The sequence below is a fragment of the Microtus pennsylvanicus genome, chromosome 17 (assembly GCF_037038515.1).
Source record: "Microtus pennsylvanicus isolate mMicPen1 chromosome 17, mMicPen1.hap1, whole genome shotgun sequence".
In the NCBI taxonomy this organism is placed as follows: domain Eukaryota; kingdom Metazoa; phylum Chordata; class Mammalia; order Rodentia; family Cricetidae; genus Microtus; species Microtus pennsylvanicus.
In genome coordinates, this window is record NC_134595.1 from 6222983 (window position 1) to 6241008 (window position 18026).

At 39.8% G+C, this 18026-nt stretch overlaps 1 protein-coding gene across 1 annotated transcript in view; it reads left to right on the forward strand.

Moving 5' to 3' along the window:
* Pth2r (parathyroid hormone 2 receptor) overlaps positions 1-18026 on the forward strand; it is a 78896-nt gene that overhangs the window by 40746 nt on the left and 20124 nt on the right. The window contains exon 9 of the mRNA XM_075951306.1: positions 5640-5703. Within this exon, the coding sequence (XP_075807421.1) occupies positions 5640-5703 (64 nt within the window). The remainder of the gene's footprint in view (positions 1-5639; positions 5704-18026) is intronic.

An 18026-nucleotide genomic window follows, 5' to 3' on the forward strand; every position in this document is an offset into this window, starting at 1 on the left:
GTGGATATATAAAAGTATATATATATATATACTTTCTAGTTAAACATTTGAGCCTGAAACTACAACGTTCAGAACTTCATTTCTTAGAGTGTTAAAATCTATTTTAAAGCATCTGAATAGAGTTACTTCTTCAGCTGTGTATGATGTCGACTACTGAAAAATTAATTTAAAATATGGAGTTATAACATTTTCTTGAAAATGTCTGAAATCTCACTTTGCCTTTCATCAAAAGAGAAAATTTGAAACTTTGACAATCTAACCCATCGAAGTCAAGTTTTTGATGCATTTAGAGATAGCCGATTTTGACCTACTTCCAAATATAATGATTTTGTAGAGTTGGAATTGCATGATTGAATCCCATGTGTTCGGAGACATGATGCTAAAATGTCAGTGAGGCTGAGAAAAAAGCTTGTGAGGATATTATTAAATGATGAAAACTAGAATGAAAATGTATGGAATCCAAAAGCCTTGTTACTGGTACATCAAGACCTTGGTCATAGATGAAGGCTTTTGAGAGTAGTGTGATCCATGATGCGTACAACTTAGTAACACTCTTTTGTCTTTCTTGTCTATTGAATAATGTGAAAGAAAGATGCTTGTACACAGTGCTGGAAATGTTCAGTTCAATGTTCAATGTGCAAGTGTAACAATTCTGTGTCTTGGATTTCCATTCTATTACGATTCCAAGTTGTGCAGACTTCAGCTGGGAGGGACTAGAATTAGTTTGATGTAGGTGGTTTTGCTGTTCTCTATGCTACAGTCTTGCAACATATATGTGTGACTGATATATTTTGGTACCAGTATAGAAATCTATATATGCAATTTTATATGGATATTCAAGAGAAAAATAAAATTGCATAGTAGCATATACATTACATTTTTATGAGATAAATGTGTTAGTGTTTTGGTTCCATTTATTGCTCCGGCGACAAAAGAACCAGACAAAGAAACTTAAGCAGGATATATTTTGGTTCCCAGTTTGTGGGCGTGGTCTATCATGGGTGAGACGTCCTGCAGGCAGGGCATGAGGTGCCTGGTCCTTGTTTCTGTGGCCAGGGTACAGAGAAGGATGAAAATGGATGCTTTGCTAGCTGTCCTCTTTTGGTTCAGTTCAGAACTGTCACCCACTGAATGGTGCCACTCATATTTAGGGTGGGGCTTCAGAAATCAATCATCCACTGAGGAACGCACAGACAAGACCACAGGTTTTCTGTAGGTGATTGCAGATTATATCGTGCTGATAATCAGTATTAGTCATTACAGAGTTATGTGACTATGATGAAATACTCAAGACATTCAACTTAAAAATAGGAGGAAGTCTCTATTTGACTCACAGAGGTTTGGACCCATGGCTGTTAGGCCTTCTTGTTGGGCTTATATAGGAGCTTTATGAAATCTGGGAATCAAAAGGAAAAGGAGGTGGAGGCTCTCAATTTCTCCCTCACAGGCTTTCTCCTAACAGTTCAACTTCCTTCCACTCGACCCCACCTTGTAGAGGTCCTACCACCTTCCAGTAATGCCAGATGCTGGAACAAGGCCATTGACATATGGGATTCTGGAGAGCAATTTAAAATCTAAAATACAGCAATAAGAAAGAGTATGATGCTTGTATTTGTTTAGAAAAGCTTAGGTACTGTCAGCACTTACTTAATAAAATAAATGAGAGAATGCAGGGAAGATCAGAGTCTCAGTATCTATGTCTTTGCTACTTTATGGATTTTGGTGACGATGTATGACTTGTGCATGAAAACTATACTCTAAAACACATAGTTGTAGATATGAACTAAAATATTTTATCTTATTGTTGAAATAGCATTTCACTATCTATAAGTTATTTATAAAGTAAAATTTCTTGATAATATTATTATCTAGAATTTGAAAAATTAACATTTTTATTTTCACAAATTATTTATATCATTTTCTATTGGTATAACCAACACTGGATTTTGTCTGAGTAGAAAGAAATGGAAGCCTTTTACCTCCATGTCTTTAAGTTTAAAACGGTTAATTTCAGAGTTACATTAAACCTCCAAGTAGAAGCAATTAAAAAAGAAACCTCTGTAATATTTAGTGTATGGCTTTTGCCAGTACAAACTAGATTAGGTGAGGTTGATTGAAGTTTATTTTGAATTCAACTTATTCATATGAATAAACAAATATGTAATGACCACCTGCATTCTGTAGAGTCTGGGCACTTAGGATATCTCACCACACCCCTGCCGTCTCCCACACTGATCTCTGACAATGTGTTACTTAAATTTTAGTTATCAATTAGGAACTAATTGTAACAAATAGCTAAATTGCATGGTATGTTTTACTAATGCTACAAAAATAAACTGTAAATTTAAAGATAAAAATCACAAATTGTACATAGATATAAAATGAACACCTGTCGAAATGTTTATCTCCCTATTCAATGAGTGATTGGGAAGATGCTACATTTGCTCAAATGAGACCTGATTGAACCACTTTTACTCACAAAATTTAATACTGAAGATTTACAAATAAATGCAAAAACTAGTCAAGAGGACACTTATGAGTTATAGTCTATCACCAAAGCTGTTTTTATTTCTATGATAAGAACCATTTATGTTCAATTTTCTGTTGTATTTCTATAAATAATCAATAGGAATACAAGAGATAGAAGAAAGAATCTGAGATTCTGAGGACACCATAGAGAAAATAAACGCACTGATCAAAGAAAACAGCAAAGCCAACAAATTCTCATCACAAAACATTCAGGAAATATGGGACAGAATAAAAAGACCAAACCTAAGAATAATAGGAATAGAAGAAGGAGAAGAGTCACAGGTCAAAGGCCCAGAAAATATTTTTAACAAAATTATGGAAGAAAACTTTCCCAACATAAAGAAAGATATTCCTTTGAATATTTAAGAAGCATACAGAACACCAAACAGACTGGATAAAAAAAAAATCCCCTCACCTTATAATAATCAAAACACAAAATATACAGGTTAAAGAAAGAATATTAAGAGCTGCAAAGGAAAAAGGGCAAGTAACTTATAAAGGTAAACCAATCAGACTTACACCTGACTTCTCTATGGAAACCATGAAAGCCAGAAGGTCCTAGATAGAGGTACTGCAGAAACTAAGAGAACATGGATGCAAACTACTATACCCAGCCAAGCTATTGTTCACTATCAAAGGAGAAAACAAGACATTCCAGGATAAGAACAAATTTAAACAATATGTAGCCACAAATCCAGTCTTACAGAAAGTAATAGAAGGAAAATCACAACCCAAGGAATACAACATTGCCAACACTGCCTACAATAACCCAGGCATCTAGTGACCCTTCACCAGTACCAACTCAAAGAAGGGAGACACACAAACTCTACTACCAAAAACAATAAGAATAACTGGAGTAAACAACCACTGGTCATTAATATCACTTAATATTAATGGTCTCAATTCACCTATAAAAAGGCACAGGCTAAGAGATTGGATATGAAAACAGGATCCAACATTCTGTTGTTTGCAAGAAACACATCTCAACCACAAAGACAGGCATCTACTCAGAGTAAAGGGTTGGGAAAAGTTGTTTCAAGCAAATGGTCCTAAGAAAAAAGCAGGTGTGGCCACACTAATTTCTACCAAAACTGACTTCAAACTAAAATCAATCAGAAGAGATCGAGATGGACACTTTATACTCATAACGGGAACAATTCATCAGGATGAAGTCTCAATCCTGAATATCTACTCCCCTAATATAAAAGCACCCACTTATGGAAAAGAAATATTACTAGAACTCAAGGCAGACATCAAACCACACACACTAGTAGTAGGAGACTTCAACACACTTTTCTCTCCAATGGACTGGTCAATCAGACAGAAACCTAATAGAGAATTAAGAGAATTATTGGAGGTAATGAAGCAAATGAACTTAACAGACATCTATAGAACACTCCACCCAAATAAGAAAGAATATACCTTCTTCTCTGCAGCTCATGGAACCTTCTCAAAAATTGACCACATACTCAGAAACAAAGGAAACCTCCACAGATACAAAAAAAATCAGTGTCCACCTGTGTCTTATCAGATTACCATGGATTAAAGTTAGAAGGCAACAACAATGCTACCCCCAGAAAGCCGACAAACTCATGGAAACTGAACAGTCAACTACTGAACCACACCTGGGTCAAGGAAGAAATTAAGAAAAAAATTAAAATCTTCCTTGAATTTAATGAAAATAAAGAGACAACATACTCAAACCTATGGGACACGATGAAAGCAGTGCTAAGAGGAAAGTTCATAGCACTAAGTGCCCACTTAAAGAAAATGGAGAATACATACATTGGGGACTTAACAACACACCTGAAAGCTCTAGAAAAAAAAGAAGCAGACGCACCCAGGAGGAGTAGAAGACTGGAAACAATCAAACTGAGGGCTGAAATCAACAAAATAGAAACACAGAAAACAGTCCAAAGAATCAATGAAACAAAAAGTTGGTTCTTGGAGAAAATCAACAAGATCGACAAACCCCTATCCAAACTAATTAAACGACAGAGAGAGAACATGCAAATAAATAAGATCAGAAATGAAAAGGGGGACATAACCACAGACACAGAGGAAATTCAGAGAATCATTAGATCTTACTACAAAAGCCTGTATGCCACAAAACTGGAAAATGTAAAAGAAGTGGAAATTTTTTTAGATAAGTACCATATACCAAAGCTAAACCAAGACCAGGTGAACAATCTAAATAGACCTGTTAGTCACGAAGAATTAGAAACTGTTATCAAAAATCTCCCTTCCAAAAAAGGCCCAGGACCAGATGGTTTCAATGCAGAATTCTGTTGTATTTCTATAAATAATAAACTATGAAATAAAATTGCTCTAACATATGAGATAGGTTTTTTTTCAAATGCTCTTGTATACTGTAAAGATTTGTCACTCATATTGGTTTAATAAAATACTGATTGGCCAGTAGCCAGGCAGGAAGTATAGGTGGAGCAATCAGACTAGGAGAATTCTGGGAAGAGGAAAGGTAGAGAATCAGGTACCAGTCAGATGCAGAGGAAGCAAGATGAGAATGTCTTCATGAAAAAAGGTATTAGTCATGTGGCTAAACATAGACAAGAATTATGGGCGAATTTAATTCATAATAATAAGCCTGAGCTAATAGGCCAAACAATTTATAACTAATATAAGGTTCTATATGTTCCCTTGGGAATGAATGGCTGCGGGACCAGGCAGGACAGAAACATCTGTCTACACATTTTGATGCTGATAAAAACAAACTACCATTGTGCCACACTTAGGCAACTCTGTGTGTGTGTGTGTGTGTGTGTGTGTGTGTGTGTGTGGCTATAGAAACAAGGTCTTGACCTGATCACTATAGAAGTAACTCCCTGATATTATAACACTTATATATGGGCTCCTCGTGGTAAGGAGATCAGAACTCACAATGTGTTTTCAGTGGTCTGGACACTTTAGGATAAAAATTTAAAAAACGTGTTTCCCCAAAAGAAGAAACTGGGGCTAGAGTTGATTCTCATTCATTTATTTTTGCTAATTTTTCATCAAACTTTCTTTTTTCTCTTTCCTTTTCCCCATCCCTCCTCCCTCCCTCCATCCCCTTTCCCTTCATTCCTTTCTTCTTTTCTTTTGCATCTCAGGTGTTGGGAACTTAGTGCTGGAGACCGGTGGATTTACCAGGCTCCAATCTTAGCTGCTATTGGGGTAAGTTTAAAAGCCTATGTAGCCTCAATAAATAATAAACAAACAAAATTGCTACAGAAACTCTGGGTAAGCCTTCGTGGTGCTTTACAGTACAGTGGGATTTGGAACTTTCACAGGCGTCCTGATAGCTGGGAGGCTGCAGCTGCGAGTCAGCCCATTTGTGGCTGACACCAAGACTGTTGCAGACAGTGCTTGACATTCTTTGAGTCAGGGCACCCAGGTGGCCCTGTGGGCAGTTCTGAAGCTCCATCACACATGTGAGTGTTTATATGTGCAGGAATTTATGGCCCTAAATTACGGCCCCGCTCATCAACTGCACCTGGAGTTAATGTTCTCTATACCTGTTAGTGAACGGAGGTGGTGAGGAGGGAAAGTTAGAATAACGGCAGAGCAGAGGAGTTTGGGGGGAGAAGAGTGGTGGTGAGGTCCTCTCTAGAGCACTGCCTGACTCTTCTGTTGGTCTTGCTTGCTCCATGGACGTGGGTCGGGTCCCCATAAAGAGATGCCTTGCAAGACCCTGTCTACTAGGTAGCAGAGCGAAAGGCTAGAGCTGGAGGGTATTGCCCGAGCCCTGTGTGTCTGTTTTGTCTGCGCATTGCATCTGGGGTGCGGAGGGAAACAAAATTACACAGCTGGGCCAACAAGACTCTGCAAAATGCTTACTCTTCACTTTTCCAGATGTCTCCATGGCATCAGCTTCTCTGTGGTTTGATGAAGAAATTATGCTAGCTTATCTTCACTTGATTCTTGCATGTAATATGTAATACAAGATGATGCGTTTCCTAAAAACACAACAGCTAGATAGATGTCAACACATTAGAAACTAATTCAAAAGCCCAGTTATGACTTTTGCCTTTCTTTGTTCATATTTCTTCTCTCTTTGTTCCTCCCCCCTCCATTTCCCACCTTTCTGCCCCCTCTGCCCCTTTCCTTACAACCATCACCCACTTTCCCAGCCTCAACCATACTGGGTCCAGAAGGGCTGCGGTTAATAGGTCGAGGCTCATCTAGACAGCCAGTAGGAGTTGATGTTGCTTATCGGGAAACTGGTAAAATAACAATAGTGTAGGTCAGAGAGAACCTCCCACAAGCCTGTGGATGTGATGCTCAGAGAGGGAAACGGAACGGTGCAGGGATAAGTTTAGGACGGCTGTTTGTACCTTGCCATTGTTTTGTCAAACTAGCCTGTGTGTCTCAGAAGTTCGAAAACTGTGCCTGGAATACAGGAATAAGTGACTTTAACAAATTGTTGCTTTTTAAAAAGTAAACAGAATGCTACCCTGCCAATCTAGTGACAAGCCAGAGATGCAGAGTGTCTCTGAGTGTCTCTGAGACAGCGTTCATGAACCTGAAGGGAGCAGTGGACTCCACAAAGGGTCTGCTGTTCTCTGCTGGTTTCTCCTTTCCACTTCTCTGCTTTTCTATGCTGCCACCCCTTTCCCATATTTTCAGTTTCTCCTCTGAGTGTTTGCTCCTTCATGTCTTTCTGTTGTCTTTTTCGGGGCAGCAATGTATATCTTACTGCTCTTGTGTTTTGTTAATGTTCTAAACGGATGTGTTTTGTACAGCAGCAGTTTGGGTTTTCATTTGATAAAAGGAAGGAGATTCTGAGTCCACGAGCTCTTTGCAGGATTGTTAGAATTGAAGTAAAGCAGTAAGCAATTGGTCATATTTCACCAAAGTGTTTTTTTTTTAACCCAAAGTGTTGTCTGTCTATTGGTTGAAGTTGCTATCTTCTACATGGATGAAGAGTTTGTTTGCTGAGCTTTCTAAGCTGAAATGGGAATTTAGAATTAGGGAACTATGTGGAGGACATTTTCTTCTTCAACTAAAATCACAAACTCTTTCTCTCTGTCTCTGTCTGTCTCTCTCTCTCTGTATGTGTGTATGCTTGTGTGTATTCACTTGTGTGTGGGAGAGGTCCTCATGTATGTGTATGGACGTCAGAGGTCGGTGTCTGGTGTCTCTTTACCAGTTCCCACCACATTTGTTTAGGGGCAGGCTCTGTTGTTGAACCTGGAACATGTTGCTGATTCACCTAGCTTGATCGACAAGCAAGTTCCAGGGTCTCACATGTTGCTGCTCACCAGGTATGCAGACGCCTGGCTTTTTCTCTGTAAATGACAGGGGGTTAACTCTTTCAGGGCAAGGACTTTATTCAACAAGCCACCGTCCAGTCCAAGACTCCATGGTTACTATGTCCAATATGATAAAGTTATTTTAGTCAGTTTTATAAATCATTGAAGACATTAGATAGCAACTTTCTACTCAGTGAGAATTGCCTTTGGGGTTTATCCAAGGATTTATTTATTACAATTCAAGGATAAAAGAGTGTTCAAATCTTTATGATTTATTAGGCTGTGAATGTATCAGAAAGTTCTCATCAGATGCCAGAAATTATACTGGAAATCAATATCTCTCTTATTTCTATCAATAACTTGGGGAAAGCTGTGTTATAAGGGAGAAAATTTATAAAGGCAAGTAGAAGTCTAAGGGACAGAAAAGCCAGAGCTACAAAGAGAAACCCTAAAGTAGCATTTCTAATAAAGTGAGGAATTATCCTGAGAGTCAAGAGATTAAGTCATAACAGACAACCCCTTGAGGAAGTTCCCGCCTGGATAGCCACACTGGCTGTGAAGTTACTGGTGGAGATGACAGAGAGGAGTCCCGAAAGCACAGTCGAGAGTAAGAAGATACACAGCAAACCCCCTTCAATGTATGTTAGAACCTAGATTCTCCAAGAAGGGATTATTTCCCTTCAATTCTGAAGACCAGTACTTTATAAGTAAAATTGGCAGTTAGAAAATGAAAGGTGATTTCATATCTATTTCAAAAGGATGTGGAGATTAATAATAGAAAACCACAAGTGGCTGCCGGTTTGTTTCCTGGCAGCCCAGACCTGGAATAATCACACAGAAACTGTATTAATTGCAACACTGCTTGGCCAGTGACTCTAGTGTATTCCTAGCTAGCTCTTACATCTTGAATTAACCCATTTCTATTATTTTGTATCTTACCACGAGGTTACTGGAAAGGTTCTTGGCGTCTGTCTCCTTTGGTGGCAACATGACTTTTCCCTGACTCCATCTTCTTTCCTCTTCTCTCTGCTTGGAATTTCGACCTTGCTCTATTCGGCTAAGCCACTGCCGGAACAGCTTTATTCATTAACCAATAAAAGCAACACTATAGAGAAGGACTTTCCACACCACATAAGCAAGAAAATTAGTGATTGATGGGGTGGCTTCATTCATTTGTGAAGATTGGTAATGGTCTGTGGAGAAATGCATTGATTCTGACTTCATGTTCTGTGTGCGGGCATCAAGGAACCAAGGATGAGGGATGTTGGGGAGGAAGCTTGAGGAGGTTTTTATGTCTCATAAGAAATTAAGACAGAATCCTGCAAGTGGTGAGAACCCAAGGTTCTCACACTGGAGAGCCTTGGAATCGGAGCTCTCATTCAGAGAGTCCCTTGCAGCATGAAGGAGATTGGCAGTGAGTTAGGTGCGGAGGGCGGGTAGGCTCAGGGGTCATGGTCATACTGGAGGTTGAGGAGGACCTGCCAGGAGTTCCAGGTTCTTGTGTTCTGGAACGAACAACTGGGCAAAGACTGGTGTTCCCACAGAGTGATAAAGGGTAAGGCTGGTTTCTAGACCACAATAGTGTTAATTCTTGTGCATGTCCTTGAGACACAGAAGACCTCTCAGCAACTCTTCTTGGCTCCCGACCCCATTGTCCGACAAAGACACTTTGAGGGGATCCTCCTACTGTGCAGAGCTTTCTTCTCATACGCTTGAAGGCTGGCACGCTTTTGCTTTGATAGTGTAAAAAAAGACTATGAAAGTGCATTATAATTATATAAATTATAATCTTAAAAAGTAAGCAAACAAGCAGAAATATTTTTTTTGGTATGAATGCTTTCTGATAGTAGAAAGCTGTGTTATGTCTTCAAAGCACAGGTACCTAGATTCTGAAAAAGTGAGTAAGCCTTTATTTTGTAACTTTTCTGATGTGGCATTTCATGATTCATGACTCAGTGGTTCATGAAGGAAAAACATAAAATAATATTCCTATTTTTACTTTCACTTTCTTGCTTCTCAGGTGAGATCCCATTTTTGAAATTAGTAAATATTTGATATGTACTCACTCACAGATGGTTTTTAAACATAAAGCAAAGAAAACCAGCCTACAGACCACAATCCCAGAGAATTATAGACAACAGTGAGGACATTAAAAGAGACTTACATAGATCTAATCTACATGGGAAGTACAAAAAGACCAGATCTCCTGAGTGAATTGGGTGCATGGGGACCTTGGGGGAGGGTTGAAGGGGGGAGAAGAGAGTCAGGGAGGGGAGCAGAAAAAAATGTAGAGCGCTATAAAAATCAATAAAAAAAAAAGAGAAACTGGCTTCCTAGTTACTTCCCGTGACAATCAGTCAACACCCATGTGTGGAAGCCCTAGGTTTCTTCTCACCAAGTTTGTGTGGAGGTGTGAAGAGACGGGGAGCATTGGCACCATAGTGATGGCTTGTTGGTATAGTTATAATTGTTCCTTTGTCGAGCTATAGGTTGTTTTGAGACAGGATGTTGCTATGTAGCCAAGGCTGGTTTAGAACTTCTGATCCTTCTGCCTCTATGCTCTGAGTGCTGCATTTACAGATACATACCATCAGACTTGATCTATATTGTCTATTTTTTTTTCTGTACCTGAACATGGTATGAATCCCCAGGGAGGTTGGCCTTGTCTTGGGTCATAGAGAGTAGACTCTGGGGCTAGACTGCCTTTGTTAGGATTCTCTCCATTCAGGTTTTACTTTGTTGTCTGTGGTTTGGGTGATATATAAATATCTATTTCCAAGACCAATAAAATGAAGCATCTCTCCCCTGTTTACCTCTCAGTTTTACAATTAAAGTTCTTACGTTTAAGCCTTTAGTATACTTTGAGATGAGGGTCCAGTTTCATTCTTCTGCATATGGATAGCTGGATTCTTTAACATCATTTATTGAAGAAATTCTCTTTTACATATTGTGTATTCCTCATGTTTTTTTTCTTGAAAATTATTTGACCATAGATACATGGGTTTACTTGTGAGACCTCTAATTCTAGTAGGCCACATGTGTTTTTCTTTGATACTGCCATACTTTTCTGATTATTGTGATTTTGTAAAATAGTTGGGAGTCAAAGTAGTATGCTTTCAGTTTTGGTCATAATCATGATTGTTTCAACTATTTAGGACTTTAGTTACTCTCAAATTAATTTTAGGATTTTTTCTTTTATGACTTCTGTGAAGAATGAATTTGAAATTTTGATATGAATTGCATTGAATATGGGGATCTCTGTTGGTAGTATGGGCATTTCAACAAGCCAATTTCTCCAACCTATTTATATGGGATATTTTCTCATTCATCTGTGTCTTCTTTAATTCCCTTCCATAGTATTTATAACTTCCAGTTTACAAATCTTTTCCTTGGTTGAGTCCCCACTAGCTTATTCTTTTTATTATTATTGTGAATCAGATTGCTTTCTTATTTTCTTTTCACGTAGTTTAGTGTTTGTGCAGTTTGTCAAGATTTTAGCAGGTTTGGGCCCTACGCTGGAAAATAAGTGCTCAGTCTGCATCTCTCCACGGAGTCCCTGTCTTCATGGCTTTTACATTGGTTGGTTACCCTGTAGCTTTGCTCTCTGATCATTTTGTTGTTTTAAGCTTTTTCTTTTCTTTTCTTTCCTTTCCTTTCATCCTTCCTTCCTTTCTGTTTTGATTACCAAGTACTGTTTTTGTTGTGATGATAGGAATGAGGTTTTGCTATGGAGGAAATCTCTGATTTTTTTTTTTTTTGTGTGTGTGTTACTGGGATTATAGGTGGAACACCACACCTGGTTAAGGAAGCACAGCAAAAAACCAGAACTTTCTCCTGTTACTGAAATGCTGCCTACAATTTCAGGAAGAAAACACTTTTAATATAAAGTCATGAAGCTAGAATGCCCTGTGCGTGACGGGTCATTTGCTAAGAGACTGCAATGGCATAGAAATCTCATTTTTGTTTTTGTAGCTAACAAAATCAAGCTGTTGCAAAGGTGTTTTCAGGATGAACAACAGCTGATTCTCACCTAGGAGGGCTCATCAGCACCATTAGGCACATATGAATCCTCCTAAACTTGGCATGGTTACCTGCGTTTGTTAACTACCTTTATGCAGAAGGAAAGTAAACTCCACACTTTGTGGCAGAAGGTGGCTTTGAACCTTGAAGATGCCTACCTGTAGAAGTTAGGTTCTTTCTCTCCCCAAGAAAACCAGGAGATGCTTGTATGTAAAGAACTTGGTTCCAAAACCTTGGTTCCAAGGTTTTAAGAAAGACATCCTTAGCTCTTCAATATGATATATTTTGGAGCTATGAGAAAGTGCTTAGAAATATGAGGAAAAGGAAGGAGGGAAAAAAATCTCCCCCCCCATCTTCGCCTGGGACAAGTTTTAATATGTATTTGTTTGTATCCTAACTCTGTAGCAGAAATCCACCGGTTACTTTGAATGTAAAAGTGCCTTGCAGTGACTTTTAGGAAAACTCTCTTACGGTTTCGTCCTGGGATTCCAGACCTTTGGGGATTTTCATGCCAGGCATCCCGTATCCTCTAACAGTATAAAAGGAAGAGTGAGCCGAGAGCTCCCTTGTAGAGTCCAGAGAGTGGTCCTTCTTTCTGAGTGTTTCTGTGCTCTGAAAGCAGAAAGGATGAAGATGGTGACAGCGAATATGACACGGTGCTCACCATGGGCTGGGTACCAGGTGCAATAACTAACAGCGGACCAAGCATGGGCTGGGTACAGACATGATAACAGCTGACCAAACATGGGCTGGGTACAGGCACAATAACTAACAGCGGACCAAGCATGGGCTAGGTACAGACGCGATAACTAACAGCGGACCAAGCATGGGCTGGGTACAGACATGATAACAGCTGACCAAACATGGGCTGGGTACAGGCACAATAACTAACAGCGGACCAAGCATGGGCTGGGTACAGACATGATAACAGCTGACCAAACATGGGCTGGGTACAGGCACAATAACTAACAGCGGACCAAGCATGGGCTGGGTACTGGATGCAATAACTAACAGTGGACCAAGCATGGGCTAGGTACAGATGCGATACGCGATAACTAACAGCGGACCAAGCATGGGCTGGGTACAGACGCGATAACAGCTGACCAAGCATGGGCTGGGTACAGGCACAATAACTAACAGTGGACCAAGCCGCTTCTCTGCCAAGTAAGGAGCGCTGTGAGTGTAACGTCAGGATATACATTATTACCTAGTGGACTCCAGGCATCTTTAACAGAAACCAAGATCCCTGGGTAAGCATCGAGAACTCTTTTGCTCATGCATACACCCTACATGCCGTTTACCTGAACTTGTCCACCTCTGCTAATGCTGGCTTGTTCCTCATACCTTTCTGAGCCTTTGTGTTTCTCTTGCCTCCATGGAATGTCCTAGCTTCAATTAGGCCTTTTGGATGGCCCCAAATCTCAAAAAAGAAAAAAAAGAAAAAAAAATGGAAGCGTTCTCATTGTCTGTTGACTGTCAGCTTGCAGCGTGGTGTATGTGAATTGTTTCTTAAACATCTTCATTCTTAATGCTTCTTGAGTGTTTTCTAGAACACAGTGGCCACTGGATCAATGATCAACCACCTGTACAAAGTAAGTGTCCTTGGATAGAAGAGAGGCAGAATAAGGAAAAGCACACACAAGTGTAGAAATTCCAAGTCTTTCTCACCAGATCTTTTTCTGTTCAGGGATGGAAACCTCAGCCCTGCAGACAGAGGTCATACAGCAGTGTGACAGAAAGAGCCCAGTCTGCATTTTGCCCTGTTTATTTCACCTCACTCAGAACATGCCAAATTCTGTCTCGAACAATTCTTGTCAAAAACAATTTTTCCATTTTAATGGGTATATTTATACTTTAAAAATATATTTCTTTTACAATATCAGGTTTGTTTTCTTTCTGGTCTTTTGTCCAAGTGGGCCATGACATCATGCAAACAGACCTGCTCACTGTGTGCAATCACAAGAAACGTAGCACAGAATCTTCAAACCAAACTGGGTCCCAGTCCAACTCTGGATTTGGCTGTTGTAACAATGTGGCTTCTCTTAACGGGATGTTTCTATTTCTGAGAATTGAGCCAGGTAGAATGAAGTCAGAATCTTTCAGTGACATACGGAGCAAACTATGCTCAAGGAAATAAAGCAGTTCTGGGCAGTCAGAAGTGTGTAAGAGAATCCAGGTTTCCAGATGAATGCTGACTTCAGCACAAATGTTAAAGCATCAGATTGATTTTGGAAGGGTGGGTCTGATAGCCGAGCATTTTCCTGTTATGTTTTGTTTTCTCATGTTGAAAACTGTAAGGGAGTCTGCCAGTCATTAGAAAATAATGCTTTGCTATGAAAACAAGCATCCCAAATGAACCAGTTGGTTATTAAGACTACTGTCTTTATGTTGATGAGTATGGCCTTTAAATTCTCCTACATAGCACCAAAATACAAGAGGAATATGTTCTAATTAACAATAGATAAACCAGGCTTGGCAATGGTTCTTGCCCGTAATCCTACCAGTCTCCAGTCTGAAGCAGGAGGAGCAAAGTTCAAAGTCATTCTCATTGAGCTACAAGGAGAATTGAAGACCAGTTTGGGATACCGGAGAGTCTGTCTCAAAAATTAAAAACCAGGACATATGCTTAGATGCTGGGGCTTCCAGAGCTTCGTTGGAAAGAGCAGGGATGCCTGGTGGAAGAGCAAGGGATGCAGCAGGCAGAGCCAGTCAGGCCTGGAAGGAGCAGTGACTGCCCCATGGGTAGATTCAATACATCCACAACTGATTCAAGTGCTCAGTAAGCTGGGACTCTCAGAGATGCTAAAACCCAAGTTTAAGGCCTGCATCAGTGGAAAAGGATTAAAACAATAGCTGGAAAAGTATATTTTAAGAGATTGAGCCAACTGTGATGGGGTCCTTTGAGATGGCTTTGAGGATGCTCCTGGTGGGGCAGAGAGGGCTTGGGTATCACTAGAAATCTGAGCAATAGTGGAGAGGGTGCTAAACTGGCCTTGCCCTGTAGTCACATTGGTGATATCTTAAATGTCACCATAGAACCTTTATCCAGAAACTAATAGAAGCAGAGGCAGACACCCACAGTAGAGCACGGACCTGAGCTCCCAAAGTTCAGTTGAAGAGTAGGAGGAGTGAAATATGAGCAAAGAGGTCAAGACCATGTTGGGGACACCCTCTGAAGCAGCTTACCTGAGCTAATGGGAGCCCTACAGCTCTGGTCTGACAGTGGAAGAACCAGCATAGGACCAAACTAGGCCTGCTGAGTGTGGGTGACAGTTGTATGGCTAGGGAAGACTGTGGGGCCAGTGGCAGTGAGACCAGGATTTATCCCTGTTTGTACTGGCTTTTTGGAATCTTTGGAGGGATACCTTGCTCAGTCTAGACATAGTGGGGAGGGCCTTGGTCCTTGCCTCAAAGCAATGTGATAGACTTTGTTAACTCTCCAACTCTCCAGGGGAAGCCTTACCCTCTCTGAGGAGCAGAAGGGGGAGTGGGAATGGGAGGAGGGGAGGGAGTGGGAACTGGGATTGATACGTAAAATGAGAAAAGATAGATTTTTAATAAATAAATAAAAAAGAAATCTGAGATACTGAATTGACAGGTTAGGAGAAAGAAAATGAGAAATAGATGATATTTGGTTGTATTTAAGCATCTCTTCGCATGAGTTGTAAGTGACTGGGGCATGTTTTCTGTGCCAGGAATGAAGGCACAGCTACAAATCATGTAGGAGGTCATTTGGTAGGTAAGTGGAGTCATGACTGGATACTGAGGAACAGTGCTGTCCCTGGAGATCTGGGAGGTTGCTCTGGTTGCTTAGTGCAAGTTCCCAGAACAAAGGATGGGCTACCTGAAGCTACCTGAGGGGAGGAAGGAAGAAAAGCATCTCAGTCAGTGAGGCAATCTCCACTATTTACAGGGTTCCTAACAGGCCCACTTTGCGAATAAACCCAAGAACCTTCTACAACTCAGCTGTCCAGAGGCAGGAAGGGTTCTGTTTGGTTCACCCTGACTTAACCCGTACCCTTTGTTGCAATACTCGTCTGCTTTAAAGTCAAGTGCTATGCATCCACTCCCCTCAGAGACCTCTAAATGCTGCCCAGTCATTCACACCACAAACTGGCTTATTTCTTGATATGTTGAACATGAGAAATATTTTTACTTCGTTTATAGGTATATTATTATAAATTACTGGGCTTTTGAACAGTAAGTAATAAACATTCCATTCTAATATGACAATTTGATTCTATAATAAATATAAATACAAAAATGCATAGTTCATTTCTTGTTAGTCTGTAACCCACAGACAGCCTGTATAGTATATATTAGTGCTCAAATTTTCTTTGTAGTGCTATTTTTGAGAAATTTAAGAAATACTTCCAGAAGGAAGACTTTTCTCTAAGAAAAAAAAAATCAGTTTGGTATTCCCAATTCTGTCAAAGACACATACTAAACTTTATTTATATAAATCCCCTCTTACCAAATTTCTTCTCATTCCTAGTTTATTGATTTTGGAGGTTGACCCTCCAGTGGTAATAGTTTGGAGAGATGAATCATCGACCTAAATGACAGAGAGTAGATTATACCTGTTTATTCTCTCTTCAAATTTTAAAGAGCAATGGATATGATATTTAAAAATTCATCTTTTAAGGTTTTTCTAAAAGCTTTTCTGAGAGTTACCATCTTGTTCCTCTGTCAGAAGTCTTTGAGGTATCTTTTTACAGATATGTAGAACAAAACATTCATGAGTCGAGAAAAAAAAAGTCCTGAAAATCTGAACTCTGTATTAAACATACTTCTCTCAAAGTAGATCATTAGTCTTCTGAGGAGCTGGTTCTTCTTAAATGCACAGAAATTGATCCATAGCACACTGATGCTGTAAATGTCTAGAGAATTGTAAAGACAGAACAATAAAAATGGCTCCTAAGAAGTGCACACTCCTGATCCACATTTTTCTAATTCTTAGTCCCATGTATGATGTAAACTGCAGTCTGCAAGTTCTCACAGCGGCATTGATTCATGCAGGGCTCTTTAAATGTGAAGATCTCTACCCTCTCATCGTCAAATCACCATCACGAAAACATCTTTTAAATGGTTTCCACCTTGCCCATTCTTTGATCCTGTGGCTTATTTTGAAGAGTTCTCAGAAAATGAACTACAGCTTACAGAAATAAACAAGCATACAAATTCAAATGTGTCAGTGAGCGGCCGCCTCTGATTTCTTATTTTAGTTCTCTGATTCTTTTTTAAATGCCAGCTGTGGGTTTCTCAAAGTCTGAGTTTTCATGATCTGTTTCTTTATTGTCGTTCTACAGTATTGCTTAGCTCTACCTACTATAACTCCAAGGAAGTGGGGGAGGAAAGATTGTGGGGGTCAGAGGGGATGGAGGACACCAGGAGATCATGGCCCCCTGAATCAACTAAGAAGGCCACAAATGATTCACAGGGACTAAAGCAGCAAGCACAGGGCGTGCAAGTACAGGGTCTGTAGCGGATCCTCTGCGTAGATGTTATAGTTGTTGGCTTGGTGTCTGTGTGGGACTGCTAATGATGGGAGCGGTGCATCTCTGGCTCTTTTGCCTGCTCTTGGCACTCTTCCTCAACAACCTTCACTCTCTATTATTTTGAAACTAAGATTCTTGATGTTCCCTCCCCTCACCATGGAAATTAGGAATTCGGCAGTGCTTCCAAAGAGCTAGTCCCTACAGGAATATTTAAACAGCAAAACATGTAACTTAAAATTCAGGTTTCCCAGGTAGAGAACAACCCCTCATGGAATCATAGGTAGACATTGCCCATTAAGGGCCTAGTCTGCATTGAGAATGTGTTAACATTTTGACAGTGGGGTCAAAGAACTTACACAAAGAATGTTATACATGAGAACTCATTAGTATGCTTTTTGACTTTGTTTTATTGCCCTTTCTTATTCTCCTTTAAAAATGTTATATTAGTCTTACATATGCATTTGTTTACATAAAAACATGCATACATTATAGGCTGGGTGGTGAATTGGGAGAACATACTTTTTAAAAATCCCATCATGGGATTGGGCCACCTGACTTAACATTATACATTCTAAGGCCATCAGTTTTCCTGATAATTTTGTGATTTCATATTTTTTATTCAGAGCTGAGTAATATTCCATTTTATATATGTACCAGATTTTCAGCATCAACTCACCTGTTCATAAGCATCTAAGTTAGTACCACTTCTTTGCTATAATGAGTGCAG